Raw genomic sequence first — 20,828 nt, 5'->3', positions numbered from 1 at the left:
GCCCTTTGCCCTCCCTTGCTTTACCCTGACCTCCTAGACTCTATGTGTGCTCAGGAGTGAATAAAAATAAAATGGACATGAAGAATTGCATGTCAAATCTTATTTATATGTCAGTGCTAGTTTGGGATCTGAAATGCACTTTTCGTGCATTCACACACCAGATTCTCTGCATCTCAGAAGTCCACATAGGAAGCTCCTCCTGACCCATGAGGATACACATGGACATTTCTAGCTGGTTTGGCTTTTAAGCAGAGAAATCATGGATGGTTTCCTCAGTGCAAGCACCTGATGACTTTGACCTGAACTCCTGAGTGCAGGTTCACTAGCTGGAGAAAAAGAAACATGGCAAGTACAGAGAGGAAATGCTTGTAGAATGCAGAAAACACAGTTCCTTTTTACTTGAAATAGTGCATCAAACCTAAGACTCCAGGAAACCTTTGTGCTTCCTGATTAAGAGGCTGAGAGGCCCAAGTCTCTCTGTTAAGGGGTCAGGAGTGATTCACAAAGAGTTTATTAAATTTCAGGGCATGAGACATCTGTGCTGATACAAGGGCCAGGAGAGTCATCAAACGTTTGGGGAGAAAAGGATGGGGACAAATGAATTCCAAATTGTTGAGCTCTCCTGCAAGACAAGCATCTAAAAGTAATCCAAACAGCACCTTTCCTTGCTGTGAGCTCAGCCCCCAGAGATCAGGGCACAGTGGCCTTACTCACCATCTGTTATGAGTGCTCTGCTGGTCAGAACTTTTCCCAGCATAAACTTCAACACAGCCAGGATGCTGCAAAGGATCCCACTTAAAATGGAGACACTGAACAGGAAATCATCCTAGAAAAGAAAATGCCAGATTTCAACAGTTCATCTCCTGCTAGAACAGTTCATCTGCAAACCACTTACATTGAAGATCAGCTTTGCTCCAAGTACAAATAATTAGTCAGTTATGCTGCCACCAACTCAGGGTGTACGCTGTGCTTTCCTCTTCAGTCATGTCACTACTGGAATTTAGAAAAGATAACCAAACGTAGATATCCAGGTGTATATTTACTTAGAAATTCATTATGTATTTATTTCCCCATAGGAGATTCACCTTTTCACTATTCTGCTAAAATGAGTGGCAATCATTGATCAATAACAGAGTTGGTTAGAATGCTAATGGCATCTAAGTAGAGTTTTCCACAGATAACTCCCAAAGCAGTTGATTGAAAAATTTGGAACACATCACAGGCCTAAGTACCTTTCAACACAGAGCCACCTGAAATAACCACAGGGTTAATTATGACCAGAGTTCCTTAAAACCTTTTTTTTTTTTCTTCAATTCACACAATTGAGAGTTGAAATAAAGCCTTCCGGGTGGGAAAAAATGGCATCTAAAAATACAGTCTGCTATGGACGTTACCTTAACACTTCCTATGAGTGGTTACCTTACGTTTGCAAGCAAATGAGTGAGTCACCCACACACCACCACCTCCTGACATCAGGCCCACTGAGTTCAGCTCTGAGCTCCCGCGCCTCAGTCCCATGAGACACAGCCTCCAGATTCTCCAGTATTAAAATGCAGCTGCCAGCAGAAATAGGACATGGCATCACACATCCACAAAGAAATAGGATTCTCCTTAAGCATTTTATTAATAAATTCACTAGCTTAGTGACAGAAACTGAGAAAAGGGACTCAGCCTGGGCTCAAAACTGAACAGATCATTTGAAAGAAATATCAATGTAGCATCATGGTACCTCCCCCAAAATACAGGTCGATGGCATTGCAGTAGTTTTAACCATGTGTGTTGGGGAATTCTCTGCTACTCCTTCCTTCCAACTGTGGAAATCAATCTCCCCTCCCCACTCTCTTCCCTTGAGCATGACCTAGACATGGTGACTCAAATCTAACAAATAGGGTTGGAAAGGGAAAATCATTAGCACCTTTACAGTGGAGAAGCCCAGGACACCACCTCACTAAGTGACCTAGGCTAATGTCACCATTCTTAACTCGTGTTGATATGAGCCCTGCAATGTGATGTGACAGGAGGGGCCCTTCACCTCCATGATGTTCTACCCAAAAAAATAAAGCCTCAAGTTTAATTGTGAGAAACATTGAAGCAAGTTGGACATGATACCTGACCAGATGTCAAGGTCAGGAAGATGCAGAAGGACCCAGAAACTGTCCTAGACAAGAGTTTGAGGAGATGTGACAACCAAACACAACATGGTGTCCTGAGTGAGATCCAGAAAAAGACCTTCAGTGGAAATTCAGGGAAATTACAATCAACTCCCCAGCTTTGTCAATAGCATTGTGGATAAATGCACATGGCCAGAGGAGACATCTGAGTTATCACTTTGCTACCTAGGGCTGGAAGCCTTTCTGGCTCTATTCAGTCTCTCTCCAAGCAAAGCCTGACTCACCCCTACATTTCTAGAGATGGATCAAGTCTGCTTACCCCACATAAGCTCTGGGAACTGAGACTTGGTGTGCCCTCCTTTCCCTCCCCAGACACATTTCAAGACTTGGGGCTGCCAATTCAGGCAGCTCACTGCTGATGGGCAGGCCTGGATACCCACAGCACAGGGATGTGCCTGGGAGATCTGCTCAGTTTCAGTCTTCCCCTTACTAGGATTTCAGAGTCCAGCTCTGTACTCTCAGTTCTCTCTTCCATAAGGGACAGGGAAATACTGCTAAGCAGCTGACTTGCAATAAAAGTAGTGATTCTTGTTGAAGATCCACACACGTTATCCACACACTTCTTCCACCAAAGGCTAAATTAAGTACTCTTGGGGAGCTGGAAAAAGTACAGTAAGCATTCCTATAAAAGGAACACAGGCAACTTATTACCTAGAAAAATCTACTCCAGATAGAATGCAAAGACCTGTCAGAGAAGGGAATTAGGATCCACAGTGGCTTATCAAGGGGGGTAGGGTCTTGAGGTCCTTTCTTCTCCCAAGAAATAACCTCTTAGAAAAGCCCTCCATGGACTGGGCAACTCTGAGGTCCACTCCTGGAGGACAGGGAGTGGGTTCCTGATGTCATAAAGTGGGAGTGTGGAGCAGTTGTTCCAGGCACCAACTTATTACCTGTGTAATTGTGAGCAAGTCAGCTCCCCTCCCCATTTTCCTCTCTTGGTGTCCCTCTCTACAAAAAGGAAATAAATCCTAGTATCCCTTGTGACCACATACCATGTGCACAGAGCTTGGCTACGTGCCTCAGAAATTTCTTCCAAAATGTTTCCAAGTTCAAGTTGGTCCCAGGGACATCTGTGTGACAAGAGGGAAGTAAAAGGGGAATGGCAGCCTTCAATTCCTGAAGGTCATGAAGGCATCCAGTCACTGCTGCAGCTCAGGTTTGTGCTGATGGCAGGCCTCACCTGGGAGGGCAGCAGCCAGCCCACTGCCCTCTTCTACTTTCTTGGAAGACCTTCTGAAGCTTCCCCCAGGCCTAAGCTAGGCCCTCTGACAGCTTCACAGCAAGAGCTCCCAGCTTCTTCTGCAGGTTATCTGTGCTCAGAAGCTGAGAGAGTAAAGGTCAGGTGCCGTGCCAGGCGGGCTTTCCCAGCACCAGTTTGTGCTTGCCCACTCACTGCACACCCAGGTCTTTCCTGACCACCAGCCTGCTGATTTCAGGCCCAACTTCATCCTCAGGAGAGTTGGCAGCCCTATAGGGACTACTCACCAGCAACCGCCACCATATAAAGTCTCATTCCTGCTGCAAGTGCTTTATTCTGTATCACTTTTAGTAGTCTCCCTTCTCTGCTTGAACCCTGACATAGCCTGCAAAGGGCTATTTCAAAAGACCTCATGCCTGGCACAGAGTGAGTGTCATAATATAAGTATTTGAAAGCTAAAAATGTGGACAGACAATATGAAAAAGGCAGGTTTTCCTGTCTATAGATTATTTCTACCAACAACCCTCTGCTCCCAGGCCTGGCCCTGAAGGAACAATCCCCTCTGGGGAGACCCTGGCCATCTTTGAGTTTCACCAAAAGCTCCAGAGTATGGCTCACCACTGCTGAACTAATATGTCTTTGAAAAAAAAAATAAACTCTGCAGCAGAGTTTATTCACTGGTGGCCATGGCTATTAACCAGCCCTCTGGCAAAGTCCCTCTCCCCAAACCAGCTTTCAAATTTCTAGCAGTTCTGTGGTATTGGGAAAGGCCAAAAATGGCTATAGTTACATTCCCTCACCAAGACATTTAGTGGGTTATGTTGTGTTTTTAGTGTGTAGCCAGGGCTGGTAACGACTATGTTATGGTTAGTAAAGGCCAGAAACACTGTGATTCAGATACACACTCAAGGTCAGAAACACTGACTTGTGAGCATGTGCCCCTTATGTAACCCATTGGCAGTGTGCCTTCTTTGTTTGGCCTGCATATAAAATGGGCCTACGGAAAAGACTTGGGGGGCAAGAGGGGCTAAAAATGGAACTGGCTGGGGGCTGGTTAATAGCCATGGCCACCACTGAATAAAGCATGTCCTCTATCCTAACTATGTCTTGCATCTTCTTGCACCTGCCAATCTTCCACCTGAAATCTGTTTCCTGGTTCAGAGCCACTAATCCCCATCCCACGACTTGTGGTTTCCATACCCAGAGCCCGAGGAATCTTCTCAGGGGAAAGTGCTCTTCTCTCCACCCTGCGGCCTCACTGAATACCAATTAGCATGAGCATAATGCCAAGGAGACAGAACCATTAGCCTGATCCAGACACGGGCCCATTAGAGATCCATAGGTTGAAACCCTAACTCTTAGTGTGGTGGTTTTTGGAGATGGGGCCATTTAGGAGGTAATTAGGGTTAAATTAGATCATGAGGGTTGGCCCCAAATAATGGGATTAGTGTCCTTATAAAAAGAAAACAGATGAAATCTTCCTTCCCTACCCACACCAGGGAAAGACCACATGTAACCCGAAGATCCCCCACCAGTTACTGACTGTGCTACCATCATGATCTTGAACTTTGAGTCTCCAGAATTGTAAGGAATCAATTCCTCTCCTTTAAGCCACCCAGTTGATGACATTTTGTTATGGAAGCACAAGTCAAGATAGTCTTCAAATTTAAAAAAAGAAGGCATTTCTGAGAAGATGCCTTGCTGAATGCCAGAAGCCAGAGCAGGCACGAGGAATGGTGAGGACCTGCAGCCTGTGCAGGAATGCACTGCTGGTGATTCTTGCAAAGGACAGCCATGACTGTCATCTCCGTTCTCACAGTTGGGATGTTGGGTACCTGACAAGATGCAAAAACAGACACAAGAAGGTAAAAGACTTGCCCAGGATCACTCAGCTGGTGGCAGGACCTGGAAGTACATCCTGTACCAGGATGCTTCATTTATAGCCTCATGATCACCTTGCCTGTCCCTGAACTATGGACTCCATGAAAACCAGGACACCCATTTCCGCATATGCATTCGGTTCCCACTGTTACCAGTGCCTAGCTGCTATAATTTCTCACAATTGAATCTTCACTAACCAATGGAAGATTAGGACAAAAATGTTTATGGAAATCAGCCACCCATTCAGAGTCAAGGATAAGTGTTCATTAAAGGCAAACCCTACATAAATTATGTTCCCCTTTTTGACCTTGGACTGGTGACAGACTTTTTTTTTATATAATCAATTCAAAACCATAAAAAGAATGATCTATTTGACTATATGAAAATTAAAACACACAGGGAATGTCATATTCAAATACAAACTGAGAAACATCACATAGGGTTAATCTTAACGTATAAAACATTCACAGTAGTTCATAAGAAAAAGAACAATGAGATAACATAAAACAGAAAACACACATGGGCAAAAGACAATTTAACTAGGCACAGTGATACACATCTGTAATCCCAGCAGCTTGGGAGGCTGAAACAGGAGGATCACGAGTTCAAAGTCAGCCTCAACAAAAGCGAGGCACTAGCAACTCAGTGAGACCCTGTCACTAAATAAAACACAAAAAAGGGCTGGGAATATGGCTCAGTGGTTGAGTGCCCCTGAGTTCAATACCCAGTTCTGCCCACCCCCCCAAAAAAGACAATTTAAATTAATATGAATTTTGAACATATGAAAGATGTTCAAACTCATTTATAAAAGCAATGAAAAAAAATCAAAACTACAATAAGATATCATTTTTTACCTAAACAAAACTATTGCAAGACTATGAAAAAACAGGCTCTTATACAACTCTGATGTCAGTGCAAAATGGTTGAATCTCTCAAGTAAACAATTTGGCAATTTCTCTGAAAAGTTCAAGCGTATCTACCTTTTGACCAAGCCATCCATATAAGTGAGTTTATCTTACTACTATACCCATGCATGTATGAAAAAGACATTATGTACAGCAGCATTCACTGACAGAACTGAAGAGAAAATGGAACATTTCAAAATTAATTGTTTCACCACTTAGCCACATCAGTGGTAGCATGTTTGCCTCTAGATAGAGAAGAAGGTTCTAATGCTTCACTCTGAGTAATTGATGAAGTAAATAAACAGAAAATCAGTAAGCACACAACACTGTCGACCAACTTGACCTGACAAAGGATCTGTCTTCCCTACCAGAGCAAAATACACATTTGTTTCAGCAGCACATGGAATATTAATAAATGGAAACCACATTCTGTTCCAAAAAACAGAACACAGCCAATGAAAAAAATCAAATTATATGAAGTATATTCTCTGACAAATAATGTAATTAAGCTAGAAATCAGCAACAGAATCATATACAGAACAGCACCATATACAGAAATATAGAACAAAATAACACATTTTTTAAAAGCTCACAATTCAAAGAAGGAAGCATCAACTTACTAGAAAGTTATTGAATATTCTAAAGTAAGAGAAAAACAACATATTAAAATTAGTGGGGCAAAGCAAAAACAATTGGCTTAGAGGGAAGTTTATAGTAAATAGTTCATAAGAAAATATTCAAAGGCCTCAAATAAATGATCTAAGCTTTCCCTCTAAGAAAGGATTAAAAGAAAGTCAATCAAATCCCCAAATAAGACAGAAATCAATGAAACAGAGCTGAGGGTATAGCTCAATGGTAGACATTTGCTTAGCATGAACAAGACCCTGGATTTGATCCCAGGAAATAAGGAAGGAGAAAAAGAAATCAATGACACAGAAAATGGATAAACAATAGAAAAAAATCAATAATACAAAATCTGAGACTTTGTAAAGACCCATGTAGAAATGTTTATTCATAGAGTGATCTGTCATCTGGATCCTTATCTTTGTCCATTAGGTTGTTCTAACAACATACAAGCTAGGTGGCTTATCAACAATAGAAACTTATCGCTCGTGGTTCTGGAAACTGGACTGTCCAAGGGGGCAGCAGATTCAGTGTCTGGTAAGGGCCCATCTTCTTCTCAGAGACATCTGTTCTAGCTGTGTGGTAGACAGGGCAAGGAGCACTATCCCCCTCACAAGAGCTCTGCCCTCACAACCTGATCACTTCCCAGAGGTCCCACCTCTTAGTGACATCATGCTGCAGGTTAGGATCGCAACTGATGAATTTGGGGACATGAGCATTCGGAGCATGGAACGCTCCGTAGAAGTTAGGGTTCTAAGGTTGCACACCTACCTCAGGAAAAGCTCATAGGGGCAGGGAAAGGAGAGGCCTCACTGGTACCCCAAGACCAGACAAGAGATGGGTGGGAACATGTCCCTCCCTCCCTCTCTGCCAGTCAAGACATGGGCAGACAAGGCTTGGCAGCAACAGCCCTCCCCATGCCCATCACAGGGCTGCTGAGCTCCCCATGCCCTTTGTGGACAGCAGCCCAAGGTCCCTGCTAGAGAGTCAAAGCCCAAAATTCATTTCTTAAACCAGGCTCAGTGGCACACATCTAGAATTCCAACTACTCAAGAGACTGGGGCAGGATCATAAGTTTGAGACCAGCATGGGCAACTCAGTAAAATCCTGTCTCAAAATTAAATTTTACAAAGGGCTGGGGGTATGGCTCAGTGGTAGAGTGCTTGCCTAGCACATGCAAGGACCTGGGTTTAATCCCCAGTACGAAGGAAGGAAGGAAGGAAGGAAGGAAGGAAGGAAGGAAGGAAGGAAGGAAGGAAGGACGGACTTCCTATGTTGAAGCCTAATACCCAAGGCAATTTGATACAAGGAGGGAGAGTACCTGAAAGGTGACTAGGTTATGCAGATAGAACCCTAATGAATGCAAGTAGAGACCTTCCTTATAAGGTTTCCTTCCCCATGTGAGGACACAGCAAGAAGATGGCCATTTATGAACCAGGAAATTGACCCTCAAAAAACACCAAATCCACTGAAGCCTTGACCTTGGACTTCCCCACCTCCAGAACTGTGAGAATGCCTGTTGTTTAGGAGCCCCCTCAGTTTATAGGATTCAATTACACCTCAAATGCTCTCAGATGGTCCCCCCCAACCCAAACATGAGGACATAGAAGTAGCCACCTCACCTACTCCCCATCTTCTTTCTACTTTACAGATGGCAAGTGACAGGGGCCACTGATAAGTCCACCTATGAACTAATGAACCAATGGACTCCAATTTCCCAACTTCATTGGTCCATATGAAAAACAACACCCTATCCTGATGGAATAAATTGTTCATAAAGGAATACCAAGAACCTGACAGGCCCCAGTGGTACAAAAAGTTCACATCCCAAAGTCTTTGGTCCATGTCAAGAACAATCCTGTCTTACCTTGGAGAATAAGTCACAGAGACACACTTCTGGGACTCTGAATCTGACCATCACCAAACAAGGAAGAGCATAGCTTCTGCATAAACATACGGCGATCTTAAAAATCACATGAGATTGAAGTGGGGAAAAGGCTTAGGAAGCATCTAATTCGTGCTTCAATTAGGAAACTAAACCTTTGAAAGAGACCACGTCTCCCCAGAAAGCAAAGAGATACATGATGGCAAAGCCGTATTCCAAGCCAAGGATCCTGTCCCCTCCAGCTCTGCTCTGAAGCCGTCATGACAGTATCCATCCTTTCCAGTTCTCTCAGCCCAGGCTGGAATGTGGTGAGAACCAGAGGCTAATTTTAGAACTCAAAGGCAATTAGGGGAGAGCTGACAAAACCTGATCTGGGTGAGGATTCTTGTGCTGATGTGTGGTATTTGTTGTTGTAAGCTAGCTCAGGAGACCTTGGTCAGCCAGACCAGGACCTCTGTCAGCTTTCTCCTGGAAGATGGAAGACACATGACCTATGCACTGTCCCATATGCAGTCTAGTGAGCTGGTAAAGAGTTCCCATGACCTGTTATACAACAATAGGATGATATCTTTTTCAGTTTTTCACAGAATAGTCAAACACAATCAATCTGACTGGATGTCCTTTGTGTCTTATCACTGTACCCCTCATTTATTCTGCTTCAGCTATCCTGGTCTCTTCCCTGATCCTCAATAATGACTGGCATGCTCCTACCTCAGGGCCTTTGCATGTGCTGTATTCCCTGTCTCTGGAGTCTCTATACATCTACATGGCTTACTACCTTGCCTCTGCTAACTTTTTCTGCTCAAATATCAGCTTCTCAGGGAGAAGCATAAATCCCCTTCATACCTTGATTTTTTAAAAGTATGCTTAAATTTAAAATGAACTAGATGTGTGCTTAAATTTAAAATTAACTAGAATTAAAAATTAATGCAACTGAAAACTCAGTTCCTCATTTGACCAATCACATTCAAATATTTAACATGGCTCTGAGCTATCATGTCAGAGTGCAGTTCTAGAACTTTTCCATTGTCACTGAAGGTCATATTGGATAGTGCTAATTCAGAAACAAGCTGGGCTTCCCTCAGAACTTGACATAAAGCAAAGCAAAGCAGTAAGTAGCTAGAGAGAGGTGGAGAAAAGAGCAGGACAGGAGTAGTTAGTGATCATGACCTGGGAAATGGCCAAAAAGTAGCAAACAAGATAGGTCCTTAAATTCAGCAAACCACAGGGCTAACCTCATCCTGACAGAACAGCACCACAGACGGTTCCCTCATTCCTTCTCAGCCTTCTGCAAACCACTTTCTGACTTCAATAACCATGAGTTCATTTCTCCACAAGGTATGTATTAGTTTTTAAATTTGGCTTCTTTGGGAACATGTTCTGAAATTCAATCCATGATGGTGCAGGTATCAATGATTTGTTCTGTGTGGTCCTGGGGTCTAACTCTAGTGATTTGTTTCACAGCCCTCCCCATGAAAGGCTTCTCATAATTCAATCTAAATGCCTTCTATTGACACGGGGCCTTTATTATTTAGGTTCCCAATGGAGTTGGGCAATCATTGATGCCAGGGGCAGAAAATGAAATAGGAGGGAAGCTGATAGGGTCTAATCTTTTCCCCTGATTTGGGAGACCATCTGCCTTCAGAAGAGATGTACCTTCAGGTCAAAAGATCAGAGTGAAATGTCAGGAGGTAGAGAATCTGCTAGAACAACCTCCCATCTGGGCCTATAGCAGTCTCTAAAAGGGTCAGTCCAATCACTGAGGAAGACCTCAGCTCTCAGGACATCTCAATGCAATCCCTCTCCCCTTTCCAACCTGCTCTGCCCATCACTCCCACCCAATACCCTCTACACCCACAAAGAGGTGGGGGTGTGAGTTAATATCTGTAAAGCTGATTCATCTTCTCATCTATTATCATCCTCATGCAGAGCAGGGGGTCTTTGTTTCTAGCGGTTGTCAGCCTGCAACAGTTTCTAACATAGTAACGCCGAGTTTCTCTGTTCTACTGGCTTCCACTCTCATCTTCCCATACAGCCTCATCTCAAAACATTCGTATTCATGGTATTGCTCATTGGAAAACCTTGGATAGATTTTTTTCCCCCATCAGTACCAGTTGTCACCTCCTATGTTGAGCTTAAGTTGCAATTGCAGATCACAATCAACTGTGGCCACTGACACCAGACAGAGACCAAGAATGAAAAACCAACCGGCCTTTTGTCCACACACCCACATGTTCCTTTTCATAAGATGTGAGACAGCAGGCGGGTAGTTCAGAGGGCTCACTTGCTTGTGCCTGCAAAAAGGCATCCTTTACCTTCCTAATGAGAACAAATTTCAAACCATCCTGACACTACATGTGCTTGAGTATCATCCAGGGAAATGCTAGTGCTGGCTGAATAATAAATGAATATTGATTTACGGCCCCAGGTGAAATTAAAACAGTCACTCTCATCCCCGCATCTTTTCATCACCCCCCTGCCCCACCCCCATCCATGAGAAAAGCTGGCAGATGTAGAAAAAATTATACCAAGCACCAGCCCCCAATTTCCCCTGGTTATTAAATTATATTGACAAATTGCAATGGACTCATATTCAATGACTTCAAAATTTTGAATTAGCATCAGACCATTTGGATGAAGGGGATGGCAAGCACTGATGTTTAGACAAGCAGGTATGCAGACTGGTCACTGGGCGGGGGGGCTCATGGGCAAACTGGGGAGTCCCAGCCCCATGTCTCCTGGCCAGCTGGCCAACCTGAGAGGTGAGGCCCTGCACAGTGTCAGGAAAGGAGCAGATGCCAGCTCCCTGGGCACCACAAAGCTGAGGTTGATGGTAAGGTCACGGGAAGCCACAAGGAAGGGTGCAGCACTGTCAGCCATGCCCTGACTGGCCAGGGACATGGAGGGCACCTTGAGGCACATGGCTGCTACTCCAAGATGCAGCCTGACTTCTGTCAAATAAGGCATTTGTCAGATTGCTGTTTTCTAATGGAGAGTAAATACTGCAAGAGTCTCTGAGGTGAGTGCTCTGATCCCTGATTGTGGCCAGCGAATCTGAGATGAGCCACGCTGGTGACCCCACCTTCCTCCCCTTTAAATGACCACTGAAACCAAGACATCCCCTCAGCAAAGCCCTCATTAACACAGAGGCACTGCCATCCCTGAATAACTCTGCTCTGCGACCAAGTGGAACCTCCTGGCTGTTGGTACGAACACCACGTGGATGCCCCAGTATCAAACTAGAGAATTCCTTAAGTAACAGTAATAACCAGATAATGCCATCTGTTAATTCCCATTACAAATGGGGCTCTTTTCTAAATGTTCAATGCACAATTCAATTTTATTTTTATCTAACCATCGCAGGATCCCTGTTAGGTGGAAATGATGGACCTTAAACAGAACGGTTCGGTAATCTTCTCCAGGGTCAGGTCAACACAACTAGCCAGGGATGTTGAAGGCATTTAAAGCCCTATCTACCCAATCTAAAATCCACTGCCCTTTAAACCTTAAAAAAAAAAAAAAAAGAATGTTTTTGCTCTAATATGGCCAACAGGTCTGAATTTCAGTTTTAGCCCAATAAAAGAAACTCAATCTACAACGTTAGAACATTTGAAAGTGCATGTGCATTCAGCTTTTGCAAGTCGATTAAATGATAGCAGTGTTTGTTGTTTGTTTGTTTGGTTTTGATTTTTTTTAAGGGATGAACCCACAAGGACAAAGAAAACAAGAGAAGGACAACAGCCACAAAATTATGTGAGGCAGGAAGGTAGACAGCAAGAGTGGTAGCTGCCTTCATGGAGCAAGGCAGAGAGGGGTGGTCAAGAAGCACCATGTCAAAGCACACCCCCAAACTCCCTGAGGCTCAGGAAGGGATGCCACCAGTCATTCCCTAAATGAGGAAGGCACTAAAAGCCAAAGGATTTATTGACAAAATTTTAAGAAGCCCAGATCTGCTCCACCACTACTCAGAATATATTTATGCTGGTCTCAGCAGGGGAGAGAGCACACTCATCACAGAGAGAAAAAGAAAGACACCCCCCACCCCTACCCAGTCCCCTACCCTCTGCTCACTCCCACACAGGACATATTAGGTTCAGCTGAGGGTGGGGTTACTGCCTGGTATAGAGGGGGACTAGGGGACCTGCTGCCCAGGGGATTCCTCTAACTTGAGAGAACAGAAAAAATAACTGAGAGTATAAAATACATAGATTCTCAAAGAAAACCAATTATATTAACATACAGTTAATAAAACATAAAAAATTGTGCCTTAGTAAGTATTTCTAGATGTGTTAAATTGTAAAATCTAATAGCAGATCTAATAAGTTCGTAATTTTAAGTTATAACCAGCACAAATATTTTGAGATATCCACCAAAACTAATTTCAGATGAAGATTCATAATTTATTAGTGACAAATAGCAATGCTCTAGTATATTACTGTGTTTTATTGTCTAGTTTTAGGACTGAAGAGATTGCTGAATTTCCAGTAGAGGTTAAATGAAAGTAAAGACATTTTCTTCTCTATTCAAATTCACATATCTCTAAATTCCATCCAAATCCAAATGCCAGCTTAAAAACCCTGCCCTACAATTAAGATCACATTTAAAAAGCATCATCCATACACACACAATACAATCAAATAATAATATAATCAAAATCATAATCTAAATATATTAGGAGGATGGAATTACACACAACACACACACACACACACACACACACATATATATACACACACACATATATTCATCCATTTCCAATAATTCCTAGAATTTAGGAAGTCATCTAATATGGAAAAAAAAAGAGACCAAAGCAAGTAGAAAAGTGTCACCAGGTAAAAGTAATATCCAGGAGAAGAAAATGTTTTAAAATATTATCATTAAACATCATCAGATATAGGTGATATTCTAAATCTCAGGAAAATTTAAAATATTTTTAATATTATTTTGAAAATACTATTTTAAAAAAGAATAAACACAAAATAAAGTTCTTAGAATTTAAAAACAACAGAAATAAACAATTCAATAAAAGCATCAAAAAACCCAGCTGGGTTTTTTTTTAAATAAAGTATTAGGTATTGGAATAGCATTAGACATCGCTAAAGCCACAGTGGAAATGAAACAACAACATATGAAAGACTTTAAAATTCTAAGAGTAAACCCATTTCCACCCAAACTTCTACATAAAATATGAGAACAGAACATTTTCAAATATTCAAAGTTGAATAAAAAAAAATTGTTTTCTTGTATCTGTTCCCAGGAAGCTACCGGAGGGTATGTTCCTCCAAAACAAGGGAGTAAATCATGAAAGATAATAACACAGGATTGAGTGAGATACATCCCAAGAGAAAAGTAAAATGAATCCCCAGGATTGGAATGGATGGGATCTCAAGATGACAACCATGGAGTTGACTGGAACATGCCCAGCTCAGACAGGAACACCCATTTATATCACATACTTATTTATTAGTACCAGGAAACACAAAACAGAATGCAAGAAAGGAATAAAAGACTTCAGAGCTCAGCTATGAATAATATTTATAGTCATAATAACAACATTGAATGCTGATATAATCAAAATAATAATCTAAATATACCAGGAGGATGGAATAATTAGGCAATAAGGGGCTGGTTAAGGGGCCATCCAGAATAGTTAGTCAATAAATCATGCTTATAACTGAAAAATCAAGAAGCAGAAACATCTACATGTTGCTGAGAAATCCAGAGGTTGAGGGAGCTAGGGTTAAAGGCTTAGTGGCAGAGAGCTTGCCTCGCACAGGTGAAGCCCTGAGCTCAATCCCCACTATGGCAAAAATAAAAATAATTTAAAAATTAAAACAAGGGATGTGGAGGTTGAAAAATTTTAAGTGGTTGCCCTGAAGAGGGGGTTGTTTTTTTAATATGAGCCTTGAAGAACAATTGGCTATTTAAATTACATACAAGTCAAACAAGGATAAAAATTAAAAGCAAACAAAATACTTCAGGGCAGTAATTTCTGATATATCTGTCAGGTTCAAGCAGAGAAAAAAAAATCATGGGAGATATATATTTATAGCAAGGAAGTGGTTAATGTGATCGTGCGGCTCACCAGGCAACAGCTGGATGCTCAAGCCCTAACAAAGGGCAAGGCTAACTTGACCAGGGCTGCTTGCTTCACCCAGCAGGAAGAATTGTCAAACACCCAGCTCCTCAAGGCTGTTTCCTCTTATAACCCTCCCTGGAGACAACCCACCTCTTTCAAACAGTCAACTTTACAGAAAATAAAGAGTTCACCTTCACAAGCACCCACAGCCACCCTGGTTTCATGTTCAACCTGTACTTGGAAAGTTCTTGGGGGAAAAGAGGCTGTATTTAGCCATGCTGGTCTCAGAATTTCTCTATCCCCGCCCCCCCCCCCCCCCCCAAGGAACCAGGATGATCAAAAAGCTCACTTTAAGAGGATTATTCAAGGCTTAAGAAATTCTACTCAGTGCCTCAAAACAATATCTCCGAAACATATCCAGTGTTTCCCTATGGACCCAGTAGCAAATATTTACATGTTGATCACCAGGCAGAACATTCCAAAGTAACATAAGAAAGGAGGATGGAGCGCAAGTCCCTTATAGGAGGAGCCCTTGTCACAGGGAAGAACCTATTCTCCACCACTGTGCTGTACTAGGATGTATTGTGTGCACCATATACACAGGCATATTTTAGTCTGAGTTTGGGAAATAAAAAAAGCATTCACTATGATTTCTTCACTAGCCAAACAATAAACAAATAGTCTAGAACTATTATGAGGATGGTGTTCTTCATTATATTTAGAGAAGTGAATGGAAAGAAAAAACCCGTTTACATTAAACTGTTAAATAAATACCCTTTGAAATAATTTCTTTTTCTCCTCCAAAAGAAAGCACTCTCAAAATCTCACACGGGGGGCGGGGGGGGGGTAAGTGCTACATTAGTTTGTTCTCACATTCCAGATGGGAAAAAAAGTACCAAGAGATTAAAGAAGTTTCCCAAGGTCAAGTACAGAGGTATTTGAATAGCGAAGTACTCAATCTTCATACAGCAACACCCATCTTTGATAAACACTCCTGTCCTTAAATACACAGATGCCCCTAGTATAGGCTGGGGGTGGAGAGAGAGAGAGGAGTGAATATTGTAATGATACTTTCACACCCATGCTTTGTGCAAACTTAGAGGCAGGAGGACAAGACTCCCCCCTCCATTTTGTTCCCCTATCCCTGAAGCCCCCTAAGATGGATCTTCATGGTACCAGCCAAGGCAGAACCACCATAGCTGCTGTAAACAGGAGGGTTCAGGGGGCTCATTCCCATAGAGTAGAATGTAGGAAAGTCCTGGGCTTGTAATGTATTCAGAATCTTCTGTGAGACTAAATGTCTAGGTCGTATTTCCTCTATTGGAAAACAGTGGTAAAAGCTTTTCATGAAGGCTCAAATTCTGTGGTAATACAGGAGGGCAATTTGTAGACCAGAAAGAACCCTCAACTATTTATCAAGAGATCTAATCCCACCTGCCATGTATCTCTGACATTGGTATTATGTAGTCTAGACCGAGATGTTTTCTTTCTTTATCTGAGGATTTGTTTCCTTGTTATAAAATGGCCGTGGGTCTAACGCCTCTGCCTACTTCAGAAACATCATGAAGGTCTAATGGGACATCAAACAAAATGTTTAAAAAAGACACTTTTTTGAGGTGGAAAATACAAAGAGGTATAACAGACAGAATAAAGCAGCATAGCAGATTTTTTATAGACAACATATCCTGATTAGAATCCAAGCTTTCTAGAGGGAGGAAAAGAACCAATCAATCAGACTCCTGTATGGTCATGTCCTAGGTAACACTTAACTGATGAGTATATTGTACGCAAGAGACCAAAAGGATTAACTGCCCATGCTTCTAGAGGTTTACTAGGGTTAATGGCCTCAGGAGCCTGAACCACCCACAGGCACTTCATGGGTGTTTCTGGCAACTGGGTGGATCAGTCATGTTTTCACAAAAGCTCCTCTTAATATCTGCCTCTGGTGACAGCTATTACATTTAGCCTATTATTTACATTTGCCCCTCTAATTGTACACTTTTGTCTTCTTATATTATCTATTTATAATATAACTTAACAGTGCTGTCAACATCCCAGGTACTAAATGTTCAGATCACACTCAGGAAAATAAAACCTTCCTTCACAGCAAATATAGGACTCTCCACAGGATTCCTATCTGGCTTAGCAACATAAGGTTCTTTGGGGCCAGGCACAGCCCCCGGATGTACTTGAACTGAATGTATTTAAAGTGTGTGCTTTGATCAACTTTAACATATTTTATACCTGTAAAATTATGGCCAAAACCAAATATTTCCATCTCTCCTAAAGTATCCTTGTGATTCCTTAGTAATTCCTCCCTCATCTACCTATATCCTCAGACAACTGCTATCTGCTTTCTGTCATACAGATAAACTTGTATCTAAAATTTTTTGCTGGTGCATATTTATCCATAATAGTGAGATTATTATACTATATTCGTAATGCAGCTAACTTGTTCACTCTCTTTCCCCAGTGACTTTTCTTTGCCTCCCCCATCCACTTTTTCTACTGATTTGCTTTCTATTATTGTTTCATTCCTTTTTCTTATTCCTTCTCTCTCTCTCTCTCTCTCTCTCATAAGAGAAAACATTCCATCCTTGACTTTCCGAGTCTGGCTTATTTTACTTAGTATGATGTTTTCTAGTTCCATCCATTTACCAGCAGATGACATAATTTCACTCTATTTTATGGATGAGTAATATTCCATTGTGTTTACATACCATATTTTGTTTATCCATTCATCTGTTGAAAGGCACCTATGTTGGTTCCACAACTTGGCTCTTGGGAATTGTGCTGATATAAGCATGGGTACGGAGGTATCATTACAGTGTTCACTGGGATAGATACCAAGGACTGAGATGGCTGGGACATACATGGTGGTTCATTCCTAGTCTTTAGAGGAATCTCCATATGGAGATCTCCAGAATGGTTGTACTAATTGGTACCACCAACAATGTATAAATGTACCATTTTTCCTATACCTTCACCAGCATTTATTATTATTTGTATTCTCAGTGATTGTTATTTTAAATGGAGATGAAATCTCAGTATAGTTTTGATTTGCATTTCCCTGCTAAGGATGTTGAACATTTTTTCATGTTTGTTGGTCATTTGTATTTCTTCTGCTCATTTGCCCAACTATTGATTGGATATTCTGGGTGTTTTTTTTTTTCGGTATTAAGATTTTTGAGTTCTTAATATATTATGGATATTAATCCCCTGTAGGAAGAGTAGCAGACAAAGATTCTCTCTCATTCTATAGTCTTTTTCTTCACTTCCTTATTGTTTCCTTTATTGTGCAGAAGCTTTTTAATTTGATGCCATCCTACTTATTGATTTTTGGTTTTATTTCTTGAGCTTTAGGGGTTTTGTTAAGGAAGTTGGTGTCTGTGCCAATATTTTGGAATGTTGACCTTATATTTTCTTTTAGCAGTTAGTGTTTTTGGTCTAATTCCTAGGTCTTTGATCCATGGAGTTGACTTTTAGGCAGAGTGAGAGAAAGAGATCTAGTTTCACTCTTCTACATATGAATATCCAGTTTGTCCAACACATTTGTTAAAAAGGCTATCTTCTCCAATGTATCTTTTTGGCACCCTTGTCAAGGATAAGATGACTGTGCTTATATGGCTTTGTCTCTGTGTCTTCCTTTTTATGTCACTGTCTTCAGGTCTCTTTTTATTCCAGTACCACACTATTTCTGTGGCCATAGCTTTGTAGCTTAATTTGAGATTAGGTATTGTGATGTCCCCAGCATAGTTCTTATTACTCAGGCTTGCTTTGGCTATTCTGGGTTTTTTATTCTTCCATATGAATTTTAGGACTTATTTATGCTAGTTTTGTGAAGAATGTCATTGTCATTGGTATTCTGATATTGCATTGACTCTGTAGCTTACTTTTGGTGATAAAGCCATTTTGACAATATTAATTCTGCCTATCCAAGAACATGGGAAGTCTTTCCATCTTCTAGTGTCTTCTACAATTTCTTTCTTCATTGTTCTATAATTTTCATTGCAGAGGTCTTTTACCTCTTTGGATTCATTCCCAAATGTTTTTGAGATTATTGATAATTGTTTTAAATGAATGGAGTCACATAGTATTTACTTTTTTTGCTTGCCTGGACACCCACATTAGTTATTTTGAGATTCACCTGTGCTGATTCATTCGATAGTAATGCCTTTTTATTGCCAAGTAGCCCATGGTACAGATATACTGCAATTGGCTTGTCCATTCATCTGTTGATAAACATCTAGGTTGTTTCCAACTTTTGACATAAATAAAACTACAACACACATCTGTGCAGTCTTTGTGAAGATATATTTTCATTTCACTTGCATAAATACCTAAAGATGGGATGACTAGGCCAGGCAGAAAGTGGTTAGCTTTTAAAGAAAAATCCGAATTGTTTTCCAAACTGGTTGTACTATTTTAATCTCTTACCATCAGTTTCTGAGAAGTCTAGATGCCCCACACATATTTGGTCTCCAGGGATATTTGTTTTGTTTTGTTTTAGACAGTCTGAATACATAGTGCTTTTTAATTTGTAATTCCATGATGACTAATAATGTTGAACATGTTTATATGGCTTATTAGACATTCATCTGTCTATTCTTATGAACTATTTGTTTACCTATTTTTCCAATTTTCTTATTGGTTAGTTATCTTCTTATAAAGTGGTTCTCCATAGACATATATGTTGTTTGTGCTAACTTGCTATCTTCTTCCTGGTGTTTTGGAAGAACAAAGATTTCTGATTTTTAAGAAGTACAATTTTCATTGTTTTGTTTATGTTCATGCTTTGGGGGGCATATCTAAGAAACTTTTGCCTAGCCCAAGATTGAACCAATTTATCTTTTGTTTTTTTCCAGATATTTTACAGCTTCAGGTTTTACATTAAGGCTTATACTTTTGTGTCAGAGTTAATGTCCTTTTTTGTCCATATGGCTATGCAGTTGGTCCAGGACTATGTGTCAAAGAGACTTTCCTTTCCCCCATTGAGTTACCTTGGCACCTTGCCGAAAAACAGTTGACCAGATATATGTGGGTTTATTTCTGGGCTTTGTGTTCTCCATGAATTAAGTCAAGCCAATAATGATCTACCTTCATCAGTGCTCAGTTCTCTTCTCTCAGAAGTTTCTTGATTCTTGACTCTAAGACAAATAAGAGGTCAATCTTGCTGAGGTGATGGAATTATTCTGTCTGAAGTAACAGGAATGGGATGCTGCTGACACTCTGATACCACAAATTGCTGCCTTTATTTATGCAGGGAAGGAAAGATCGAGGCAGAAGCATGCTAAGGGCCTTGTTAAGTACTTGTTAATAATATTTTTGTTAAGTACTAGTCAATACCACTCCTAAATTCAATTTAGAGTTAATGTGCGATAGCATATCATACTGAAAAATAAGTCTCTATTGCTGATGGAGGATCCAGAAATTATAGGTTATTGCACCAGAAAGCATCTATAACATCACCAACCTGGGCTGAAAAGAGCATCAGTGAAGGCATTTCCTGGATGGTTCAATACAGCCTAATCTTGCAGCACTAAAGACATCAAAAAAGGTCAGCCAGTTTTCTTAGAAGCCTCTTCTCTAGCACAACAATAATATTAGCCAACATTCATTCAATAGGTATTGCTGAGTAAATCCCTGTATCTTTTTAATTTTGTTAACAATTGTACCATGAAGGTACCATTATTTGCATTTTACAACAGACAAACTGAGGTAGAGAAAAATCAAACAACCTGCCCAGGTTCCTTCAGGGAGAGAGTGGCTAAGTTGGGTTCTGCCTTCCTGCCTTCAGCTCCCAGATTCTTAACCCCAGTGCTATATATCCTCAGAGCACTCACTTCATATAGAGCCTTTAGAAACTCAATCCAGGGATGAGGCACTCACTTCAGAAAACCCAGGGATGACAAGCTGACTGAGTAGGAAGCAATGCTAGGAAAACACTCACTTTGCCCAAACCTTTACTTCCCCCTTCCTCATTTCCTTTTTTGTGTTAAATGTTTCCTCTCTCCAAAGGGATGTCATGAAGATCTACTGGTAGGGGCAGGCTGAGGGGAGGCAGAGTTGGAACTAGAAAGTGAAG

The 20,828-nt window shown here is 41.2% G+C and overlaps 1 protein-coding gene across 1 annotated transcript in view; it reads right to left on the bottom strand.

Annotated features, from left to right (window-relative positions):
- LOC308630469 (transmembrane protein 163) overlaps nt 1-20,828 on the bottom strand; it is a 134,352-nt gene that overhangs the window by 8,312 nt on the left and 105,212 nt on the right. Inside the window, exon 5 of the mRNA XM_081260597.1 lies at nt 715-826. Within this exon, the coding sequence (XP_081116723.1) occupies nt 715-826 (112 nt within the window). The remainder of the gene's footprint in view (nt 1-714; nt 827-20,828) is intronic.

Source organism: Spermophilus citellus (genome assembly GCF_964194105.1).
Source record: "Spermophilus citellus genome assembly, chromosome: 11".
NCBI classification, from domain to species: Eukaryota; Metazoa; Chordata; class Mammalia; order Rodentia; family Sciuridae; genus Spermophilus; species Spermophilus citellus.
This window is presented reverse-complemented; position numbering and strand designations above follow the sequence as displayed.